Source organism: Procambarus clarkii, chromosome 74, assembly GCF_040958095.1.
Source record: "Procambarus clarkii isolate CNS0578487 chromosome 74, FALCON_Pclarkii_2.0, whole genome shotgun sequence".
Lineage (NCBI taxonomy): Eukaryota > Metazoa > Arthropoda > Malacostraca > Decapoda > Cambaridae > Procambarus > Procambarus clarkii.
In genome coordinates this window covers 14,204,197-14,229,849 of record NC_091223.1, presented here as the reverse complement: position 1 = coordinate 14,229,849, position 25,653 = coordinate 14,204,197, and the positions used below count along the sequence as shown (strand labels likewise).

Below are 25,653 nucleotides of genomic sequence, written 5' to 3'. Positions count from 1 at the left end.
TAACACAAAGTGGGTCATTAACCTTGATATAACACAAACTGGGTCATTAGGACAACACCCAACTTACTCGTTAAGATCACATTTACAGGATAATTTGGCTGGAAAAAAATTAAGATGGCGTGTTGAATAATCTTACTATAGATTTTATAATTAAATGTTAAAAAATGAATTTGACCCCAGTTCGAAGCCCCATTAAAAAATGGGCTGGAGCAAATATATATATACAAGTGTAAGTAAAAACTATATTTTTATTTATAAAGTAAACTAAACTTCAAGCAAATATACAACACTGTATGGAGCTTAAACAAATCAAATTAACAACAAAGTAATACATTTTTACACAGATTGGATATAGATGACATTAAGTGTTTTAATTAAATTCCATATTTAAGAACTAATATTTTTTAAATATAATAAAAAAACTATTTCGAGCCTGTGTATTTCGCCCCCCCCCACCCCTACCCCCCACACAGGAGCCACCTTAGCTATACATTTACAGAAATTGGTGTCAAAAAAAGCAAAATTTAACATATTCTCTTCTGTGGCCTGAGGCTGTTTATATAACCCTGACTTCTCTTTCAGAGTATCACAGGTGTGGCTTTCATTCCCCATTAGTACAGAGAGAAAATTTGGATGCCAGATGAAAACAAAATTAAAAATAATAAATATTGGACTACTAATACACTTGATATTACAAGCAAGGTTTAAAAAGTATTATGTTTTCATAAGCCTAGTTTTTCTTCACACTTTTTTTTTTTTGCACAGTATTTTTTTTAAAATATACCTCTTTTTTTTAGAATACTTTTTTGTGTCTTGAAGCCACTGAAGTTAGCTACTTTTTTGTTAATGTGTGATATTAAGCTTGGCGTCTTCACGGGCAGCACACCACTCTGGCCCTATTCTTGCATGATATTCCTATCAGGCGGTGGTAACTTTACCCCCACTGTCTGTCCCCACTTGTAGCTGTCATCTTGAGCTGTGTGTGTGTTTGTGGCCAAATAATGCGAGTTTGGTGTGCTCCCTTACACCTGACGCCATGCTCCCCTTTCACCTCACACATGTGCTCTCCCTGACGCTATATGCTCCTCTCACCCCTAACAATGCTCCTCTTCTACATGCTCCCCCTCCCTCAACCGCTATACAAGCACGTCATGGTGGAAGCTGAACTTCGTGTAGATAATCGCAAGAACAGTCTGTTTTCATTCTCACATTCTTTTCCATGCTCCCTTTTGTAATGATGAACCATATTTATCTCTCGCTTCCTCCTATCCTGACATTGCTTTCCTCGCTTGAATCCGTTATTTCTTGCACTGAAAACAAACAATGTCTGCATTGTTTTGGTGCTTGAAAAGCCTCCGTGCTCTGTTGCGAGTGATAGTCAGCCATCATGCTCAGGGAGCCGGTCGGCCGAGCGGACAGCACACTGGACTTGTGATCCTGTGGTCCTGGGTTCGATCCCAGGCGCCGGCGAGAAACAATGGGCAGAGTTTCTTTCACCCTATGCCCCTGTTACCTAGTAGTAAAATAGGTACCTGGGTGTTAGTCAGCTGTCACGGGCTGCTTCCTGGGGGTGGAGGCCTGGTCGAGGACCGGGCCGCGGGGACACTAAAGCCCCGAAATCATCTCAAGATAACCTTAAGATAACCTCAAGATTTGAAACCGTTCAGGTCCAGATCACTCGATGATTCTTGGAGGCTTAATATGTGACAGCTTACAAGATATAGATGTGTGTATATCACGAAAATAAACACGTGACCTTCTGAAGATGTATTTAATATACGAAAGTACTTAAGGAAATTTCCTGTTTCATTTTTCCTCCGTGGTCTGACATTGTCATATAGATGTAATAAGATATAGATGTAATAAAAGTACAGCAGCTCCTTTAAACACTGCTTTTGTACAGAAAATTGATTACAGTTCTTGCCTTGAATTTCCCGCAGATAGTTTGTGAACCTTCAAATGAATCTAATGCACCAATACTGTATATGTTTATGTGTGAAGGAGGAGGGCGGCTAGGCTGTTGTTTTAGATTCAGCTACTCAGAACCAAAAGTTCCATGTAGCACGGGCTATGGTGAGCCCGTAAGTGGAGGCTCTTTGGAGTCATTATCTGATACTAACGGCTAGGCCTGGGAGAAATCATCTTGTAGTGTTGTGAGGTGGATGGTTTCAAAGTCTAGGAGAATCGCCCCGGAGCGTAGTGAGGTGGTGGTTTCTAAGTCTACCTTGAGGTTACCTTGAGATGTTTTCGGGGCTTAGCGTCCCCGCGGCCCGGTCGTCGACCAGGCATTCTGGTTGCTGGACTGGTCAAGTTGGACGCGGCTGCTCGAAGTCTGACGTATGAGTCACAGCCTGGTTGATCAGGTATCCTTTGGAAAGAAACACTAAGTCTAGGAGAATTACCCCAGAACGTAGCGAGGTGGATGGTTTCTAAGTCGAGGAGAATCGCCCTGGAGCTTAATGAACTAGATGAGTTTCTAAATCTAGAAGAATCGCCCCTGAGCTCAATGAGGTGTGTGGTTAATAAATATAAGGGAATCGCTTTGGAGCCTAGTAAGGCGTGTTTTTTTTGGAAGTAGGAGAATCACCTTGGAGCGTAGCATTTTTCTGAGGATCAAAAAAGTGTCAAAATAATTCCGCTTCCTTTGCTTGCTGTCTTATTCTTCAGCGTTTCTCTCCTTAAATTAACGTGCATCTCTCTCTTCTCTTTTCTCTGTCTGTTTGACTTTCTCTCTCTTTCTTTCTCACTCATCTTTTCATCTAGTATTTAATTTTACTATTAATCACAAAAATAATATTTTCGTCTGCTTGGTTGTAAAAAAAAGCTTACATAAAATACAAAATTATTAAACTTGAAAATTCTAACTACTAGTCATTTAAATTTAATTTTTGCAGTTTTTAAGATCATTGATTAACTTTAGCGTCTTAAATCATATGAACTAAATTTCTTTAGATGTGTTGATTTGTGTCCCTGTTAGGATGATGTTTTGGAAATAGTGTAATTTACAGATTTGCTGTTATTTATATATATATATATATATATATATATATATATATATATATATATATATATATATATATATATATATATATATATATATATATATATATATATATATGCTCTACTATTAGAGTTCAAATATTTCTGTTTATATACGCAAAAAATATATCGCACTGAACGTTTGATTAAGGATGTAATGCACTAAGGAGAAAAAATGTTACCTACAACTTTCAGTTGAATATGAATAACGTTAGGCTTTAGTTGTTTAATAGCATTTTTCAGCGGTGTGCTATTAATTGATCAAACCCTATATAGAAGCTGATATTGTGCCGGTGCTATAATATTCTACTATTATCTGATGACTGGGGAATGTGATTTTATGTCTATAATTTACCTACGTAAACCTAACATATTTGCATGGGACCCAAGTCAGAAGTCGCTCCACCATCTGTAGAATTACTGTTTCCTCTAGCAGTCCAGAAGAGCCCGTGCCCTGGAAACACAAACCGAAACTGTCTCTAATTTTCCGCTTGTTACAACTTGTAATAAAGTTGTTACATCTTGGCTTAACGTGTTTATGACGTATTAGAACGTTGTTACAACTTGCTATATTGGTTGTTATAACTGGTTAGGAGGTGTTAAAACTTGTTCGAACGTTGTACCAACGTCGTAGTTTCCGTGTGTGTTTGGAGGGTGGTTACTAGGGAAGGACGCTTTTTCCTCCGGTCAAGGAGAGAACACCTTATCCTGTAATCTTGCTGTGGTAGTGTTGGTACATTGAGAACCACTCTAATGACTGCTGTGTTCTCTCTTTTCCGGTGGGTCAAATATGTGTGATGTACGATTTTCCTTTACATGTTTTTACGCCTCAAACCAAGTATATATGAAGCAACCGAGACTCGAGGGGGAATAAACACAGCATATAGTAACGTCTTGGTATATTACTCAAGCCACTTGAACAGTTGAGAGTTCAGTTGGTGAATGCTCTAGCAGTGAGTTCGAAGGAGTACGCTCACACTCTATAAGACGTTGGAAGTGACCAAATTTTGTTGTAATTGTCACCTTTTTCACTGCTACAGTTGCACGTGATTTGCAACCAATAACAAACAGTATCCCATTGTTCTGGCGGGAAATAAACGAATATTATAAAGCAAATGAGCTTATCACAGCATTTGTATCTGTAACGTAGACGAGACTTCGATGCACAAATATGAGCTATCAGGACATGCATCAATGATAATTGCCTCTAATAATCAACAGCGACCCATATTAATCACTCAGTAATGCAGATACTATCTGATGACATTTCTTTTTTCTGCAATCATTTCCTCTTGTCTCCTCAGGTTAAAGAGAAAGAAAGGTTCTATATTCCAGTCCATACAGTCACTACAAAAGAACAGCGCTAAGGTAAGACAGGAATATCAACAATAACTTATAGATCCCTAAGAAATATTTCAAGTTATAGTCATCATGCTCGTGATATCGACCAAGCTCAGATTTATCAAACATTTACGTGTCCCGTTACGAAACCAGTATATCTTTTTCCCCCATTCATGTCACTCAAGGTTGTCTATAACAATAATAATCTTGGCTTGAGGATGACCTTGCATGGCTTCCAAGCTCGTGAACTGTTTAACAAATACAGACTAAGCCTTCATGATCGAGGAAAGATATATAGGTTTCGTAAGTGAACACGCAAATGCTTCATAAATCCTGATGCAGTACTTCTTGGTTGTACAAGCAGAACAAAAAAATACAGAATTAATAAACTTGAAAAGCATGAAGTGACATATCACATGAAAAATATGTATGTGATACTTCACATCTCTCTTAAAAATAAGTCTTATTGTTAATTCTAGTTATTCAGTATGTGTTCAAAGTTGATCAATCTCTAAGTGAGATATTTACCAAATTTCCTTTTTATTAATATTTTTCTAGTCACCATTTTAAAGTTATTCCCACTATTTCCTACGTTGATTAGGATATCTCCCGAACTACGGTATTGGTCGAAATATTTCTCGTGTTAACTCTCAAATATCAAATATGTTTTTCTTTTAGTTTTATGATCAATAATTTCAGTTATTAAAGATATTTTATAAACTATACCAAATATTTTCCAAGTTTTATATATATTTCTTTAATTTTAGCATAAGTATTATTCCGTGATTCGGTATATTTTTTCCTATAGTCTTAGCCGTTACTGTCAATATATATATATATATATATATATATATATATATATATATATATATATATATATATATATATATATATATATATATATATATATATATATATATATTTGTTCTGCATGTACCGTTCAGTATATATTGTTACACATGTATCTTGCATGTCGTGATCATGTCCTCTCTGCTATGATGGAAAGGTGCGGAGGATCTGAGGAAAGGGGGGATAGAGAGAGAGAAAATCTTCTGCAAACGACGTTAATAACATTAATTCAATGTTGATTTAACATTGCTTAAACCTTACTCTAACATAACAGCCCGCTGTTAGTAGGTGGTTTGGCGATGTGAATGCGAAAATCTCCATCCAGGTGTCATTTTGTTCTATCTTGAAGTAAATGTGGTTTCTCGTGCTGGATATATAGTCTAGCACAACCTGTGTAAATCGCTAACGTGTAGTCTAGCACAACATGTGTAACCCACTAACATATAACCTAGCACAACATGTTTAAACCGCTAACATATAGTCTAGCACAACATGTGTAAACCGCTAACATATAGCCTAGCACATGTGTAAACCTTAGCACCTGTAGTCTACCATTACACGTGTAAACCTTAGCACATGTAGTCTAGCACACGTGTAAACCTTAGCACCTGTAGTCTAGCACTGTGTAAACCTTAGCACCTGTAGTCTAGCACTGTGTAAACCTTAGCACCTGTAGTCTAGCACTGTGTAAACCTTAGCACCTGTAGTCTAGCACATCACGTGTAAACCTTAGCACCTGTAGTCTAGCACTAACTGTTTAAACCTTAGCACCTGTAGTCCAGCACATGTGTAAACCTTAGCACCTGTGGTCTAGCACTGTGTAAACCTTAGCACCTGTAGTCTACCATTACACGTGTAAACCTTAGCACATGTAGTCTAGCACATGTGTAAACCTTAGCACCTGTAGTCTAGCACTGTGTAAACCTTAGCACCTGTAGTCTAGCACATGTGTAAACCTTCGCACCTGTAGTCTAGCACTACACGTGTAAACCTTAGCACATGTAGTCTAGCACATGTGTAAACCTTAGCACCTGTAGTCTAGCACTGTGTAAACCTTAGCACCTGTAGTCTAGCACATGTGTAAACCTTCGCACCTGTAGTCTACCACTACACGTGTAAACCTTAGCACCTGTAGTCTAGCACATGTGTAAACCTTAGCACATGTAGTCTAGCACTGTATAAACCTCAGCACCTGTAGTCTAGCACATGTGTAAACCTTAGCCCATGTAGTCTACCACTACACGTGCAAACCTTAGCACCTGCAGTCTACTAATACACGTGCAAACCTTAGCACCTGTAGTCTACCAATACACGTGTAAACCTGGCGGGATATGGCATGTGTCGGCAGTTCTCAGCGAAGCGTGACGCTTGCGATGAGAAGTCTGCAGGTGCCCGCAACGATTACCTCCTCAGCCTGGCCTCTGGGAACGCCCATCAGCGGCGCTACTACGAGATCGACTTCGAAAGATTTCTTCGGGTAAGTACATGCGTCCGGGTATATAACCTCTCGTCCCGGTAGTCTCTTGATCAGATAGTCTCTTGGTCTGGTAGTCTCTTGTTCAGGTAGTCTCTTGGTCTGGTAGTCTCTTGGTCTGGTAGTCTCTTAGTCTGGTAGTCTCTTGTTCAGGTAGTCTCTTGGTCTGGTAGTCTCTTGTTCATTTAGTCTCTTGGTCTGGTAGTCTCTTGTTCATTTAGTCTCTTGGTCTGGTAGTCTCTTGTTCAGGTAGTCTCTTAGTCCCGGTAGCTTATATCTCCCGGTAGCCTCTAGTTCAGGTAGCCTATATTCCCCGGTAGCTTCTAGTTCAGGTAGCCTATATCCCCGATAGCCTCTAGTTCAGGTAGCCTCATATATATATATATATATATATATATATATATATTTATTTTAGTGTGATAAAGAATTATTTCACTCATGGCCTAGTTATGTGGAAGAACAATTTTATTGATTTCCGATGTCCTGCAGTGTGAATATATATTAAAACAGCTGGTATAATTCAAATTCAAAACTTTATTTATTTATGTCTGTTCATTTATAATGATCATGTACAGTTTATTTACACAAAATAACAGTACATTATTTACTTTATAGAAAGTCATAATACTGTATAATCTAGATTTAGATTTGGAAGATATATTTGTCAGGGAGTTATCAGCTAATTATATTGATAAGTGTTGGTAGTTACTGGAGACAATGGTGGGATAATGGTAGTTATTGGAGACAATGGTGAGATAATAGTAGTTATTGGAGACAATGGGGAGATATTGGTAGTTATTCGAGACAATAAGGAGATAATAGTAGTTAATGGAGACAATGGGGGAGATAATAGTAGTTATTGGAGACAATGGTGAGATAATGGTAGTTATTGGAGACAATGGGGAGATAATAGTAGTTATTGGAGACAATGGGGAGATAATAGTAGTTATTGGAGACAATGGGGAGATAATAGTAGTTATTGGAGACAATGGGGAGATAATAGTAGTTATTGGAGACAATGGGGAGATAATAGTAGTTATTGGAGACAATGGGGAGATAATAGTAGTTATTGGAGACAATGGGGAGATATTGGTAGTTATTGGAGACAATGGTGAGATAAATGAACCTTATTTACACTTGTGTATCCGCTCTTCAGACGCTGGAGTGCGACATGTATGATAAAGTCGCCGAGTACTTGACACTGATGAGTCGCACGGAGCTCCTTACTTGCTCTGCCTCTCAGTCTTCCTTCAACAAGATCAAGGAGCAGGCAACCACAGTGAGTCCCCCCCCCCCCCCCCCCCGTCGTCCTTATGGATCAGGATTTAACAAGCATTCACGTGGCCATTTACGGAACCGGTACATCTTTCCTTACTCACGGGTCGCTTGGTTTCGGCCCAAGGTTGTTATTGTTATAGACAACCTAGTATTGCTTCGGAACTGCTAAAGTGATTAATAAATGCAAACTACTAAGCCGCTATGATTGATGAAAGATGTACAGGTTTTGTAAGGTGATGCCAGTTTCCGACTGACGGACAAATAGACTTAAAAATCCATATTATTTAATATAAGAGTTAGTAGGTATGATTACACACACACCTCTTATATGAAATAGCTTTGGATCTATAGTTCTGGGCACCACCACATGAACAAATCCACAAGGGCCGTGACGAGGATTCGAACCTGCGTCCGGGACACATACCTCTGTGCACCGGGCCTTGGGAGCCTCTAATGAGTGAAGAGCCTTGCTCCCTCACCACTCACACCTCATACACATAGTCTTCAAACTCTGAATGCTGATGCTAGCAGTATGGGAGCTTTGTAACCTGTGAATGCTGATCCTAGCAGTATGGGAGCTTTGTAACCTCTGAATGCTGATCCTAGCAGTATGGGAGCTTTGTAACCTCTGAATGCTGATCCTAACAGTATGGGAGCTTTGTAACCTCTGAATGCTGATCCTAACAGTATGGGAGCTTTGTAACCTCTGAATGCTGATCCTAACAGTATGGGAGCTTTGTAACGATTGTGTTCCGCTCTTGGAATAAGAACATGTTCAGCTTCCTCCCTCCCGTGAACTACAGTACACAGCCTACTGTAGCTCACGAGGGGGATGGAGTACACTACAGTACACAGCCTACTGTATTTAACGGGAGGGAGGAAGTTCACTACAGTACACAGCCTACTATAGCTCACAGGAGAGAGGAACAGTACACAACAGTACACAGCCTACTGTAGCTCACGGGAGGAAGCACACTACACTACACAGCCTACTGTAGCTCACAGGAGAGAGGAACAGTACATCACAGTACACAGCCTACTGTAGCTCACGGGAGGAAGCACACTACACTACACAGCCTACTGTAGCTCACAGGAGAGAGGAACAGTACACCACAGTACACAGCCTACACTTCCCCCCGTCTCCCGCCTGCAGATCACACGAGGCTACAATCTCCGCTGCTACCTGACCTTCTACCCGATGCTGGGGCAGAACATCCAGTACGACTTCGAGCCATGTGATAGTGACAACATTGATAAGATTACCGTCCACGACGACACCACTCAAGCCGTTCTCGAGTCCGAGAGCAGAAAATGCGTCACCACCATACAGAAGGAAGTCAAGGTGGGTATAGCCGGGTCAGGATTACGAAACCTGTATATCTTCCCTCAATCATGGCAGGTCTGTTTACATTTATTAAAGAGTTTATGAGCTCCGAAGGACTACAAGGATATTTATAAGAGTAATAACCTTGGGGTTGTAAAGTTTCAAAGTTTGTAAACTGTTTAATAAATGTAAAAACAGCCGATGTGATTGAGGAAAGATGAACAGGTTTCGTAAAATGGATGTGTAAACGTTTGATGAGTTCTTTAGGCAGGATGTTAAGGTAGAATGGCTTCTAGAGTCATGAATATGTCGATCTATGAAGGAAATTCACTAATTAAATGCCGATGAGGCTATATAAGGTAGATTTAGTGTTCCGGGAACTACGGTGTCTTGATTGCCAGCTATCCAGCTATCGTAGCTGGATAGCTACGTAGTATCAATAAAAGTAGTATCGTAGTATCTATAAAAGCCAGCTATCGTAGCGCATATATGGTCAGGTCACTAGTAACGTTAGACTGAATATATCAGACACTTATTAAGACATCTCGCACCTAAATGAGTTTTTACTTCTGAAATTCCTAAATTAGAAACACGAAGAATATCTTGTTAGCAAAACATATATTTGAGCACCCAAAGTTATAAAAGTTTTAGCACCTCGAACCTTCTGGAGGTTATCTGGAGATGATTTCGGGGCTTTAGTGTCCCCGAGGTCCGGTCCTCGACCAGGCCTCCACCCCCAGGAAGCAGCCCGTGACAGCTGACTAACACCCAGGTACCTATTTTACTGCTAGGTAACAGGGGCATAGGATGAAAGAAACTCTGCCCATTGTTTCTCGCCGGCGCCCGGGATCGAACCCAGGACCACAGGATAACAAGTCCAGCGTGCTGTCCGCTCGGCCGACCGGCTCCCCTTGACTATGCCTTAGTGATAATTCCTATTTTTATTATTCTATTCATGTACACCTGTTAGATTATTTATAAATTTGACTTGTTACTTTAAATTATTTGACAATTTTGTAATGTATTATCAACATCAAATAATACATTAATGTGTTAGCTGTTACTAGGCAGTCAAAATTGGTTTCCATAGATGGCAAGAACATATTGTATTATCTTTCTAAATCTCTCTCTATATATATATTTACAAGAAAATGTCTGATTGTACCAGATTGGAGACCAGATACTGGTGATTAGCCTCATGCAACTTTCTTCCATGGTGATTATTTGTGATTGTATGACTCCTAGGAAGTGAAATGGAGGTTTAGTTTTCCATAGAGTTTTTCCACCAGATTTTCATTTGTTTCATCTCACACACACACACGGACAAAACCACAATGTTGCGTCAAAGTAACAATAGTATTGTTATGATTATGTTGTGGGATTGCTGGATATGTATATGGTATGTTTTGATAATATATATATATATATATATATATATATATATATATATATATATATATATATATATGTATATATATATATATATATATATATATATATATATATATATATATATATATATATATATATATATATATATATATATATATATGTCGAGTTATTTTATATATAAAATCCCTCTCTCTGAATCCTTTCCCACAAGCACCCACAATATGGGTATGCAGCCCACCACCACCCACAGGATGGGTAGGGACTCACCACCACCCACAGGATGGGTAAGGGACCCACTACCATCCACAGGAAGGGCATGGGGGTCCCACTAATACCTACAGGAAGGGCATAGGGTGAATAATAAATTAAACTAAACCTCTCCTCCTGCCTCCCTCAGGTGATTCGCGAGGCCTCCAAAAAGATTCAGAAGCTGGGTGTGGCGGGTCGACACGAGACGGAGCTGCCCCCAGACGTGGAATTCAAGCTGGATGAACTAAAGAACATTATCCGGAAGGCGGAGACTCACAAGGCCAAGGCCGAGGCCAGACTCGAACTTATCAAAGAGGGGGGAAGTAAGTCTTCATTTAACACACACACACATATATACAAAAACACAAACACACTAGGTGAGTACACCACACACACACACACACACACACACACACACACACACACAGTGTTATGTAGTGATGTAGTGGAGGCTGACTCCATACACAGTTTCAAGTGTAGATATGATAGAGCCCAATAGGCTCAGGAATCTCTACACCAGTTGATTGACGGTTGAGAGGCGGGACCAAAGAGCCAGAGCTCAACCCCCGCAAACACAACTAGGTGAGTACACCACACACACACACACACACAACCATAAGGGGAATTATATAGTAATTGTTGTTTAAAAGTAAAATGCAGCAAACTTGAGCAGAAAGTTAAATTCACTAGTTATATGCTGCATACCTTTCATGAAATCTTAGCATAGCTGAGAAAGGTAATTAGTTTGAAAGTCAATACTTTAAATTTAAATAATTATTGATCTCTTTCCAGTTCTTCAAACGTGCTTAAATATGTTCTTTTTTTACAGTAAACTAAAATTATAGTTAACTATCTAGCAATTTTATGATTTTTTTGTAGAGAAACAAAATTTAATTAAAAGTTTCTCTGAAACTTTCAATTATCTGAAACTAAAAAGATAAATTTCTATGTTGTCAGCTTGCTTTCTTCACTACTTGGGATTCAAACTGTGCCACGTGTCTGATGTACTTCTTGTTTCACAGTTGAGATTGAGGACTACTCCAAGAGCTTGGACAGTGATAGTCTGGGGGTGGATCTTGACACCTCGCTCAGTCGGTCCGGATCCACGCTTTCCGTCAGGGAGGAGGTCAGGTCACTGTTTCTGTTGTCTCCAACCAGGTAAAGTGGGGTCAGGTGATTGATCCTAGTTTCCCCAATTAGGCCATGGGGAGGTCAGGTCACTGTTTCTGTTGTCTCCAACCAGGTAAAGTGGGGTCAGGTGATTGATCCTAGTTTCCCCAATTAGGCCATGGGGAGGTCAGGTCAATAATTCTAGGGTTCCCAATCAGGTCAAGAGGGGGGGGGGGGTTCAAGTCTTATATGAAGTCAAAGGAGATCATCTCATTGTCCGTGGGGTACCCTTTAAACTAGGACATATGGAATCAGATCTTGAATTTGCCTGAATGAGTAAAATATGATGAATTATTGCGTTGATACGCCTGCCCTGACGTGTTTGGGTTGGCATGTCTACCCCTGACGTCTTTGGGTTGGCATGTCTACCCCTGACGTGTTTGGGTTGGCATGTCTACCCCTGACGTGTTTGGGTTGGCATGTCTACCCCTGACGTGTTTCACTTCTTTTTCTTTTATTTTATCGGCCTCTCCTGTAATACCAGCCTATTCCCTAATGACACACACACACCCTGCTAATCAACCAATACATTTCCAGCCCATTTGCCCCATAATTATTTTATCAACCTGTCCACACCTTACGTTTCTACTCAACACTACTCCACAGGGTTTAACACACACTGTAAACCATCCTACCCCTCACATTCTACCATAAGCAAGTTCATTCCTTCCCAACCAACTGTACATTTTGAGTCCACCCTCCGTAATCCTAACCAATTCAGCCCACATTCTACCATCCAGCCCACCCTTTCCCAAGGTATATCACACCCTCTCACTCACACCCCCACCCGCCAAACACACACCGAAACTACGACGTTGGTACAACGTTCGAACAAGTTTTAACACCTCCTAACCAGTTATAACAACCAATATAGCAAGTTGTAACAACGTTCTAATACGTCATAAACACGTTAAGCCAAGATGTAACAACTTTATTACAAGTTGTAACAAGCGGAAAATAGAGACAGTTTCGGTTTGTGTTTCCAGGGCACCCCCTTCATCCACCCTTCACCCCAACACGCCCTGAGATTGAGTAGACTGCAGCCTAATTAGCCAAGGTTATACCTACAGTTGGAGGCCGGAGGAGGAGACTTCGACGGGGAGCATGCCGAGACGGAGACCGTGACGAGCAACTCTGCAGCAGAGCCTGTGTCTCTTGACTCAGGCAAGGAGGACTACACACAGTCACAGGAAGATGGTAAGATCTGGAAATGGCTGGAGTATGAAAGGTTCTGGAGGGAGAGTTGAGTTTCTCGAGGAGGAAGATAGACAGTTGAGTCCACACAAGCGACTGGTCTGAGTCAATAATAGTGGGCAGGACCAGAGCCCACAATGCACCCACACTAGGCTCTAATCCACTTATAGGGTCACACTACCTGGTATGATCTTGGATGGTACCAACCATGTGACAAGTGCAAATTCTACCCTAAGTCACCATGTGGTGCATTTCCCAAACCACGGCATGGGAAAGAGGAGAGGTCTAACCCTACGATTCATGTAACAAAGACCTCTTGTAGTGTAGAGGGAGAGGAGATCAAGGAGCATCACTGGAGTAACATGGACACAGCTTCAATTACTTCAGGGAGCCGGTCGGCCGAGCGGACAGCACGCTGTACTTCTGATCCTGTGGTGCTGGGTTCGATCCCAGGCGCCGGCGAGAAACAATGGGCAGAGTTTCTTTCACCCTATGCCCCTGTTACCTAGCAGTAAAATAGGTACCTGGGTGTTAGTCAGCTGTCACGGGCTGCTTCCTGGGGGTGGAGGCCTGGTCGAGGACCGGGCCGCGGGGACACTAAAGCCCCGAAATCATCTCAAGATAACCTCAAGATAACACCAGGCTGGTGTCCAATATGTCTCTGGCTCTGGGGAGACTTCCCCTCAGTCGTCACATTACCTTTTAATCTGGGTGAGTCTTGAGACTTGGGTTACCAAGAGAATGTCATGTCAATGTTACTTGTGCGTAGTCCAGATTTTCCCCAGTTACTCAGGTCATTGATATGTTTTGAGGTTAGTGTGTAGTGAGATATACTCATGCCTGTGGGGGTATGTGGAAAACCCAGTGACGCACTTGTGGTGAAAGAGAAATTGAAATTGAAATAGAAATAGAAATAAGTTTATTGAGGTAAAATACACACAAAGGGATGAGGTAGCTCAAGCTATTCTCACCCCGTTCAGTACATCGTGTTAATACATACATAGACACACATCACAAACAATAAACATATTACCAAACATTCTGAGAGATAAACATATACATTTCCTCCTTTACACAAGTAGGTGAAAGAGAAGTGGCTTGGAATTGTAGAATGGGTTAGTGAAGAAAGCCAGGTGGTGGAGAAAGCCAGGTGGTGGAGAAAGCCAGGTGGTGGAGAAAGTCAGGTGGTGGAGAAAGCCAGGTGGTGGAGAAAGTCAGGTGGTGGAGAAAGCCAGATGGTGGAGAAAGCCAGGTGGTGGAGAACGCCAGGTGGTGGAGAAAGCCAGGTGGTGGAGAAAGCCAGGTGGTGGAGAACGCCAGGTGGTGGAGAAAGCCAGGTGGTGGAGAAAACCAGGTGGTGAAGAAAGCCAGGTGGTGGAGAAAGCCAAGTGGTTGGGAAAGCTAGGTGGTTTGAAGGCTGTATAATAGGTTTAGAGAAAAGCCGGATGAAGCCTGAAGTTACCTGAGAAGTTGGTAGAAAAATATGTGAAGTGAAAGTTGTCTGATATTTGTACCTCATTAAATATCTCATTGTGAGTCAATTTGGATGGCTTGATTTTGGCCATAACTTAACATCGTTAAGTAATTTATATACAAGTTTAATGGAGTAACATGTAATACAGTACTGAACCAGAAGATAACATATCTGAATTATGAAATAAATTTAGCAAATGATTTTTACATTTTAAGTGATAATGATGAAATGCACAGACTACATGAGCATAGCACCATCATCGTCATCACCACCATTAACACCATTACCACCACCATCAACACCATTACCACCACCATCAACACCACTACTACCCCATTTCCCACTTTCATGAGCTAGGGACAATCGACTTGAGAATGGTCCAGGACGGACCGAAACGTCGTCGTCCCTTCAACTTCTAGTGTGTGGTCTGGTCAACAGGGACCATCTGCCCAGAAAAACTATGAGTGCCAAGTGGAAAATGAGATTAAGAATACCCAAAAAAAGCCAGGCCATTCATCCTCTTTCAATGGCTATCTTTCCCTATTTTTACTGACCCCCCTCCTATTAGAATGACTTACCTCGAGCATCTAATCCCTTATTGATTGACCCCAAGTTCGACCTCTATCCCATTACTAACCCCCTATTTATGCATTTCTCCCCCACCTATCCCACCAGGAAAGGTTGAACCGAGCATGTGGGACCCCACCAGTGTGGACTGGGGGGATGTTCCTGCCTCACCACTCCCCCCCATCACAAACGGTCCCCCCGAGGACCAGGCCGCGTACCCCAAGTGTACCGTCTTGTACAATTACACCGTGAGTACCTGCTATTACACCCTCTGATGTACAGCTGTACGGTGAGTATATGCTTCACCTGTTGTACAGGTGCTCATAGTATGTTTCACCTGTTGTACAGGTGCTCATAGTATGTTTTACCTGTTGTACAGGTGCTCATAGTATGTTTCACCTGTTGTACAGGTGCACATAGTCTGTTTCACCTGTTGTACAGGTGCTCATAGTATGTTTCACCTGTTGTACAGGTGCACATAGTCTGTGTCACCTGTTGTACAGGTGCACATAGTCTGTTTCACCTGTTGTACAGCTGATCATAGCCAATATGTTTCACCTTTTGTACAGCTGTTTATAGTATATTTCACCTGTCTAACAATTGCATCGTGAGTATATTTCCTGCAATATACAGCGACCAGTATGAACATGTTATAACTACTGCGGATACAGAGAACCCGCCAAGAGAAAACAATGCCATCAAAAAATATTAAAAATGAGGAAAGCATCGAAATGTCGTCGCTTCCTCATTTTCAAATGAGTAGATTGGGCTTAAACTCTTCAGCCCCGTTATTGGGACTGATTGTCTCCAAGGAATATTAAACTTCATTGCTTATTGTCACATGTTTTCAGAATGTGGCATTGATGGATATATTTATTATTTATGTCGTTAAATATCATGTGGCGATAGAATGCTTTTACAATGCTTATCTATCCAGGTGGATAGATAGGCTCATAAGTAAACATGCCATAGGAGAAGCGTAGTCTGAGAAGGTAAACTGCATTTCTTAAGAGTATACACACACTGGATAGTCTATTGAGGTGACCTTAATAACGCTTCAGATATTGGTAGGCCTTAATAACTCTCCAGAGGTTGATAGACTTTAATAACCACCCAGAGGTTGATAGGCCTTAATAACAAATCCACAAGGGCCGTGACGAGGATTCGAACCTGCGTCCGGGAGCATCCCAGACACTGCCTTAATCGACTGAGCTACGACAGGGTAAAAGAGTTGAAACTGAAGTTCTACTGAACTTACTGGATAATAACCTTACTGCCTTAATTAATAACCTTCCAACCTGCAGAGGTTGATAGGCCTTAATAACCTTCCAACCTGCAGAGGTTGATAGGCCTTAATAACCTTCCAAACTCCAGAGGTTGATAGGTCTTAATAAACTTACAAACTCCAGAGGCCTTAATCCCAACACAAAACCATAAACAAACCCGAACTCATGACCGCCATCTTGCAGGCCCAGAACCCAGACGAACTTACCATCGTTGAGAACGAAGAGCTGGAGGTCATGGGTGAAGGAGATGGAGATGGCTGGGTCCAGGCCAGGAACTACAAGGGCGAGGTAATTTCTCTCTCTCTTATTATTTCTTTCGCTCTCTATTTCTTGCTCTTTCTCTCTTTCTATTTCTTTCTCTCTCTTTTCAGATTTATTTTTTTTAACCACGGTAAAAATTACGTAATACTGTTTGGAGTTTGAAGGTAGGCTTTTGTAGGCTTTTTACAGGAGCTTATGTAAAAATTTTGAGAAGTTTACAGTGTCGTAAGTATGCTACAGTTCTATACATTGTGGTAAAGTTTGGTAAAGCTTCTCAAATTGTATAATGTGAGAGAAGTTCATACATTCCTATATTATTATTAATCTTCCTTCCCCTTGGGGTAGGTTGGGTTCATCCCGCAGAACTACATCGAGACGGATGAGAGCGGCTCAACGGCCGCCAACGCTGACTTCGCCAACTTCCCTGAGCCCGGAGCTGAGGACAGCATGACGGGAGAACCAACAGCCTCCAGCGCCGCTGCTGAAGGAGCACCACAGAGGGGCATCTCCTTCTCCTCTGTTGAGTACAACCTCGAGGTAGGCCCGCGCCCACACCATCAACATTCACAGTGTGACTCGTGGCTGCTAGATTAAACAGGGCTAGGTATTCTTCTTTGTCAACTGTATGAGGTTAAGTTGACCAGACCACACACTAGAAGGTGAAGGGGCGACGACGTTTCGGTCCGTCCTGGACCATTCTCAAGTCGATTGTCGACTTGAGAATGGTCCAGGACGGACCGAAACGTCGTCGCCCCTTCACCTTCTAGTGTGTGGTCTGGTCAACATACTTTAGCCACGTTATTGTGACTCATCGCCTGCATATGAATGAGGTTAATTTTATGTGAGGCATGGATCTAAAGCCATTATATCTTCGTTATGTATTAAATATTCTTTGCAGATTGATTAAGGCATAAAGATTTGTTTCTGCTAAATCATAGTTTACATACAAAGTTTCTAAGTGAAGGAACGATCTTTATTATGGACATTAGCGTTAGTATGCAAGCCTTATCATTAAAGTTCTATTTTTTTTTATCTGCACTGCCTGGGTCTAGAATTTAAAATTTGTACACGAGCTTACAGGGGTTTGAATCTTTCTCCTGTTGTTTCTAGGTTCAGGTTCAAACTGTGGGAAAGTGAAGCTTCGGGTTACCCTGTTGCACTACCATAGGCCCAGCTCAAGTACTCATTAATCTAGTAGCCTTTCCTCCTGTTTATGAATGAAGATCGCTGTACATATAAGTCATGACTAATTGTGTTCGAACTGTAATCGAATAGTGCTTTGCTCATTTACGGTGTTTAAATCACACTAAACGCGAAATAATCTAAAATAATCTTGAATCTAAACACTTCACACAAGTAATTCCCAACGGAATCATAGCACCTAACCTAACGTACCCTTGGCCTGTTATACGAAAGTTGAGAAAATATTGGGGGTGTTTATGATGGGATTGAACCCACAGTCCAGATTGAACCTCTAGACTGTGTATACACAAAATAAACATTTTGTATTTTAGAAAATACAAGTTTGTGTTACAAAGCACGGCCTCTGGGGGATGGCCGCAGCTTTGACGAGCATTACCAAAGGATAGGTTATTTGCACAGACAATATTGTCATTCGTATAGTTGATACAAACATGAAATTTCCCAGTGGGCGCATGTTGGGCAAATGACGTTGATTCAACGTTAATTCAACATTGATTCAACGTTATTTGAACATTTTTACCCACTGGGCATTAGTCCTTGGACTTCCTTTTATTACATTTTCTATAAATTATTTTTTTCTAGTGCTCATGGCAATAATTCTCTTTTTTTTCAGCTGTGTAAAACTAATTTTGCAAGGCACAATATTTTTTGCTTCATTGATGAATATAATACTTTCATCATTTTTTGTAGTTTGCTAATTCAAAGTTACTTCATGCCGAAATGCTTTTGAAAGTACAATACTAGTTTTCCCATTTTTGATATTTGATATGGAAATGTGTTATAGAGACTTGATTAGCACTCACATATTTGCCTGCTCTATTTACTATTTTCAGGAAACTGCCATATTCCACAGCTAAACTCTATTAGCATTCTCGGCAATTGGTTATAATTTTCTAGCATACCTAAGCCTAAGGTGATTGGCTTAGGTATTCTTAGGCTTACTCATCATCACCACAATCACCTAAGGTGATTGTGGTGATGATGATGAGTAGGCCAGAGAATGGGGTCCTCAATATCTCATCTCCAGCATCTTCTTCTTCTCATCATTAAAGATTGTTCTCATTCTCGGCATGTTTTTCCCACGAATCTATTTCTCATTCTTGGCATGTTTTTCTCTCTAATCTATTTCTCATCCTCAGCAAATTTTCTCATGCTCAACATCTTTTTCTCATTTTCAGTTTACTTTTCTTATCCTCGGCATCTTTTTCTCATCCTCAGCATATTTTTCTTATCAGAATATTTTCTCATCCCTGGACTCTTTTTCTTATCCTCAGCATCGTTTTCCCATCAGCATCTTTTTCTCATCCTCTACATCTTTTTCTCATCCATGGCATCTTGTTCTCATTTCCAGCATCTTTTTCTCATCTTTAGCATCTTTTGTATTATCTTTAGCACCGTTTTCCTCATTCTTGGAGTATAATTAGAATTAGCATATTTTCCCCGTTCTCATCATATTTTTCTCATTCTCAGCATCTTTTTCTCACTCATGTTATCAACATCCTCAGTATATTTTTCCCTCAAATATTATGCATATCCTCAGTATCTTTTTTTTTTATATATATTCTGTTATCATCGAAAGTATCTGTAGAGGATTATTATTTTGTGTTATCATTTGTTATCATATTTTAGTGTTATCTTTTTTCATAAAGAGAAATGAATGTGTCGATTGATTGTGTATTGTTGCATTTTGTTGTATTGTGTTGATAATTATTAATTAATTCATGTTTTTTATGTATCTATATCAGCTGTAATCATTTGATTCATATTTCATTTACAAGACTTGATATTATGCTATCAAATGTTTGAGTAATATTGTGTTGGGGTAGTGTGTAATGTTTTGTGTTTCATTTATATGTTCTCTGTTTCATTCAGGCATATGTTCTCTGTTTCATTCATTTATATGTTCTCTGTTTCATTCAGGCATGTGTTGTGTTTCATTCAGGCATGTGTTGTGTTTCATTCAGGCATGTGTTGTGTTTCATTCATGCATATGTTCTCTGTTTCATTCAGGCATATGTTCTCTGTTTCATTCAGGCATATGTTCTCTGTTTCATTCAGGCATATGTTCTCTGTTTCATTCAGGCATATGTTCTCTGTTTCATTCATGCATATGTTCTCTGTTTCATTCAGGCATATGTTCTCTGTTTCATTCATGCATATGTTCTCTGTTTCATTCATGCATATGTTCTCTGTTTCATTGATTAATTTGTTTTCTGTTCATTCATCCTCAGCATCCTATTCATTGTTTCTTGTTCCTATCCATTCATATGTTTCTTGTGTTATCCCTTCATTTGTTTTCTCTATTATTCATTCATACATTTCCTGTGTCATTTATTAATACGTTCCGTCTCATCCATTCGTACATTCTCTGTCTCATTCATACATAAGTGCCATGTCACATTTATTGATGAGTTCCCTGTCTTATTCATTGATAATTTCCTTGTCTCATTGATTCATACATTCCTCTGCTCATTCATAAGTTCCCTGTATCATTCATTCATAAGTTACCTATCTCATTCATTCACAAGCTTCCTGAATAATTTATTATTTATGTAATTAAAATATATGTTTTACCAGTGGTAATAATGTTTACAAGTGCAATCTTAGGTCATAAGTTCTCTGATGTATTCATGATTTTTTAATTACTGTAATGTTTGTATGACTATAGCTCATTCATAAGTATGTTGGTCCATGGACGGCCTCTTCAGGCTGTCCATATGAAAGCTTCACGAAGCCTCGAATCAGTTTTATTTGTAAAATTAAAGAAAAATTAATTTATATTTCACATATAGGTAACAAAAATGCAATATACTGTACATACAGGATGTGTATAATTTTGTTGTTAAATAAAAAAAATGAGTTACTTTCTTTAACATGTTGTAAATTGAACATAAATAAAATAATGGGATTCGAAGCTTCGTAACGGTTTGCACATGGACTCCTTGCTCCTCCCTCCACCCCTTCTAGGGCAGATCACGGCAAATAACGTTAAACATTGACTTAATGTTGATTCAGTGTTAATTTAATGATGATTCAATGTTGATTCAATATTTATTGAACGTTACTCGAGCATGTTTTGCCCGCTGGGGGTATATATAGCCTGTGTAAGAGTGTATGTGAATGACCTCAGCTGAGTTCCACTGTCTTCCCACCAAGACGGAGGAGGAGGAGTTGGCAGCTCCTGTGTCTTTCTCCTCCCTGGATTACAGTTTCGAGGTGGGCACCACATCACCGCTATACCCCCCCTCACCCCTCACAGTTTGATAGCTTGTGTGTGCACAGCATTTTACACGCTTCAAGCTTGGCTTGGATCAGACTCAGCTTGGACGATGTTAAGCTCGCATCAAACTGAGGTCGGCCAGATGCTAATGGTTCCGATTTAAGCTAGGCTTTTTGACAAAGCTTAGCTCGGATCATGCTGGGCTCAGATCAAACTTAGTTCAGATCAAACTTAATTGTGATGAAGTTTAACTCAGATGAGCCTATGCTCAGATCAAGCTTAGTTGAGAACAGGCTAAACTGAGAGATGCGCACCTGTGGTTGCCTGCACTAATGACACTTGTCCCTGAGCTCTTAATTAATTAGTCACACCTCTTCACTATAACTTCCATGCTGTAAACACATCATTTTAGATGTAAAATCTGCTTCACATATTATACACTGCTCGGGAAAATCCAGATTAAAAAATGAAACGGGAGATATTTGGATCTAAATTTCAGCAATATTCCTTTAGCCCAAGTTTTGGAGAGCCTTGCCTATAGTGAATTATCTAAAGGTTCAGTTCATTTGAGCCTTTTCTTCCTGGCCTGGCTTCTTAGACTGCTAATCCCTCTTCCTTCCCCCCCCCTACCTGTTGGGTAATACAGTTTATACTTGTTTCTAATATTTCAGATTCCTGTTATGTATAGGTAGTGATTAAACCTGTTTTCTGCCTCTTCTTAGAATGGATTCTCAGGGTCCTCATTTGACCGAATCTGATCAGTCTGCCTTGGCATACCGTGGCTTCTACCTACTTTGGTATACTCTGCTCCCTAACCGCTTTGGTATACTCTCTTCCCTGCCTGCCTTGGTATACTCTGGTCCCTACCTGCTTTGGTATAATTCATGTATTGTATCCATTTTCACCATCAACTGTTGTTGAGCTCTTGGCTTTCTCTGCATATGTTTAGTATGTTATACTTCTGCGCATATGTTTAGCTTCGTATACTTCCTTCCTACGGTGAGTGGCTTATCGCCTTATAACAAACTTGTAGTGGCAAGCTTATATCATGTTATCCTCTTAACAAATATGAAAAAATTGCTAATTTTTAACTAATTTATTGAGTTTAGTTGCTTTTTACTTACCACTAATTTATTAATGACTTTTTCTTGATGAAACCTATTGTGGTTCAGTAGGCCTAATCAATTCTACTAATTTTGTAAACCCCTGAAATAACTATTGTGGACTAGTTAGGTATTAGGCTCAATAAATTAAAACAATTGTAAATATATGACACTGTGTCTACCATGTATAGTATTATGGCTGTATGTGTGTGTGTGTATCTGTATCTTCCTTGTCTGTGTTTCCCTGTGGCTGTGTTGTCTCTCTGCGTTGCACCAGAAGCACAGCATTTTCAAGCACACACGGTAAGATCAGCTCAGCTGCAGAATCGATCTAGCTGCTGAACAAATGCACAAGAACCGTGACGAGGATTCGAACCTGCGTCCGAGAGCATCTCAGACGCTGCCTTAATTCGCTATTGTGAATTCGCTTAATCACGCTATTGTGATTTCTGTGTGTAGTGATCTAGCGGCTGTTGGTTAGAATAACTGTAAACAGCTTCGATCCTTGTAAGAAATTATCAAAAGAAGGCACCAAGCCGAAAAGATTGTACAGCTTCTATCCTGACTGAACTAGATCAATTATATCCCTACATTTCTTACATTAAACCTATAATATAAATATGTGCCAAGAATAGTAGTAATAATTGTTATTCTTGATTCCACTGCATTATGAACGAATAGCACACATAACTGACAGACATAAGAACACGAATGACTGCCCCTTTGACTGTGAATAATATATTACATTTTGTTTTTAATTATTTCACCATTTTTTCTAATAATTACTTTTGTTTCACCTGTTTTATTGGTAATTACTTATTGTTTCACTTTTCTTTTTATATATATTTACTTCATTTATGAATCCAAGTTTTAGCCCAAGTCTAGCCTCGTTAGTTATTACTCGAGCTGCAGTAATTTGCAACCCAAGTTGACTAAAGTTATATCTGGACCTGAATAAGTTTTAACCCAAACTAACACAAGCTCTAACTAAACTTGACAGCAACCAAAGGTTAACTGAACCTGACAACATCCCATAAGTATTACTGAACCTGACAACATCTTAAGTCTAGTATAACTAACTCTTGACAGCAACATAACTTGAACTGAAGCTGACCCGTCCTCCTAATAGGACGTCGCCTTTTGACATATAATTTACTATAGCCAAAACTCGTCATACTAGAAGACGGTAGTGGCTCGCGAAATTGACATACTGTCCCATTTTATGTTTTGGGGTCCTCTGGTAGGTTAGAATAATGGTCACTTTAGCATGACTGTTTCTTGACGTTACAAGAAACATATATGTTTCAAGAAGTTTTTTATATAGTTTCAAGACGTTTCATGTATAGTTTCAAGACTATATGTTTCTTGACGTTGTAAGAAACATATATGTCCAGCCCGCCCTTAGCAGGGCGGGCTGGACACTAAGCCATGCTATAAATTAACAGAAACCTAAGTTTAACTTAATCTGAGCCAATTTATGACCTCCTGCAGGGTGGAGAGGAGTATAAGGGAGGAGAAGAGTACTCATGTGAGCCTCCTGACGACCTACCGCCCCCACCACCACCACCTCCAGCAGCAGCAGCAGCAGCAGGAGGGGATGACCACAAGGCTGCTCTCCCAAGACTCTCTCTGCCTGTAGATGCTGACCATCTTTCACGTTAGTACCCGGTGTGAGGGGAAATAGATGGCAGGTGAGAGAGGGGATAGAGAGAAGGTGGGAAGATAGATGGAATGATGAAGAGGGAAGGAGGGAGAGGGGATAGATGATTGTGAGAAAAATTACAGGTTATTGAGGCGAACATGGCAGGTGGGAGAGAAGACAGATGGAGATGTCAAGATATAAAATGATGTCACCAACATTCCTTTAAAACAAATTCGAACACCATACTAAGAACATTTCTTATTACAGTAAACTGCATAATATATTAAAATGATAACTATAGATTCATTTATCTGCTGTATTTCTTCAGTTTTTAATGTATTTTTTATGTAATTTTGCAGTTCAGTTTAATATTTTTGTAATTTTTGTCATGATATATAATTAGTAATGATAAATTTTGTTTTATAAATATTACAATTATCACATTTAACCCTATGTATATATAAGTAATTGCATTTTGTAGGCTACTATAAATAAATAAAACATTTTAATACAGAATTGTACTGTATATCAAAATCATACATAGCAATACGTTTAACAGGCGTGTACACTACTGTTATTATTCATATACAGGAATGTCAAACATGTTTGGCACCTGTATTCATGTCATCATTTGTGTATAAACTGAGAGAATTCAATATGTTTTTTACAACAGTATTCTCGCTGGTTAGTTATAGGCTTCAGCAGTGGCCTTAACAGCCCTCCAGAGGTTGATAGGTCAAGTCTCAAACATCATCAACAAAACTTGCTGGACGAAGCGTTATTGTGGTGGCTTTTGAAAACCCTCCAGAGGTTGATAAACCTTAAACCCAACACCAAACTTGCTAGTTGATTAGCATGTTATTATGGTGACTTTAAACAAAATCCTCCAGAACTCGATAGGCTTTAATCCCAACACCAAATCAACAGTGAATGCTAAAATGAATCACTGTTACAGTTGTGGAGCACTGCCGGGCCATGTACGACTACGAGGCTACGTGTCCCGAAGAGATCTCCTTCTCCGAGGGACAGATCATCAGGATTCTCAAGCGGTCTGTCCACGACGTTGACGACGGGTGGTGGGAGGGCGAGGTGGATGGTCAGCTTGGACTCTTCCCTTCACTGGTCGTCGAGGAGTGTCGCTCGGATGGTGAACCACTCACCCCTGATGTAAGTCATGCATCTGCAGTCATGTTTCAGGAACTTCTCATTGCAATGAGGCATGAGATATCCTTACCCTTTTGCTCGTTGTCTGGTTCTATTCATGTTTTGTTCAGTTCCCGTGTGGATCTTTTTTATCATATAGGTTCTTTATGTTTGACTCGTCAAGGTCTCCTTAAGCAGAGATATCTTTACCCTTTTGCTCGTTGTCTGCTTCAGTTCATGTTTTGTTCCGTTCCCGTGTGGACCTTTTTTATCATATGGGTTCTTTATGTTTGACTCGTCAAGGTCTCCTTAAGCTAGAGACTCAAAGTTCCCCCAGGATGCAACCCACAACAGTTGCCCTGATTCCCAGGGTACTTATTTACTGGTTCGTTTGCAGCTGGCATTAAACAGGGTTCTTTCTGCTGCATTCTTGTGTTCTAAGTT

General features: G+C 40.1%; 1 protein-coding gene across 13 annotated transcripts in view; it reads left to right on the top strand.

Annotated features, from left to right (window-relative positions):
- Positions 1 to 25,653, top strand: part of LOC123767335 (protein nervous wreck) — a 103,076-nt gene that overhangs the window by 51,478 nt on the left and 25,945 nt on the right. For 12 of the 13 annotated variants that reach the window (XM_069312961.1, XM_069312972.1, XM_069312970.1 and 9 more), the window contains exons 7-19: positions 4,344 to 4,407; positions 6,578 to 6,706; positions 7,860 to 7,982; positions 9,135 to 9,323; positions 11,095 to 11,269; positions 11,969 to 12,072; positions 13,187 to 13,313; positions 15,460 to 15,599; positions 16,821 to 16,925; positions 17,244 to 17,435; positions 21,258 to 21,317; positions 23,916 to 24,081; positions 25,022 to 25,233. In XM_069312961.1, coding sequence (XP_069169062.1) covers positions 4,344 to 4,407; positions 6,578 to 6,706; positions 7,860 to 7,982; positions 9,135 to 9,323; positions 11,095 to 11,269; positions 11,969 to 12,072; positions 13,187 to 13,313; positions 15,460 to 15,599; positions 16,821 to 16,925; positions 17,244 to 17,435; positions 21,258 to 21,317; positions 23,916 to 24,081; positions 25,022 to 25,233 — 1,786 coding nt within the window. The remainder of the gene's footprint in view (positions 1 to 4,343; positions 4,408 to 6,577; positions 6,707 to 7,859; positions 7,983 to 9,134; positions 9,324 to 11,094; positions 11,270 to 11,968; positions 12,073 to 13,186; positions 13,314 to 15,459; positions 15,600 to 16,820; positions 16,926 to 17,243; positions 17,436 to 21,257; positions 21,318 to 23,915; positions 24,082 to 25,021; positions 25,234 to 25,653) is intronic. The other variant, XM_069312962.1, reaches the window with a different exon arrangement.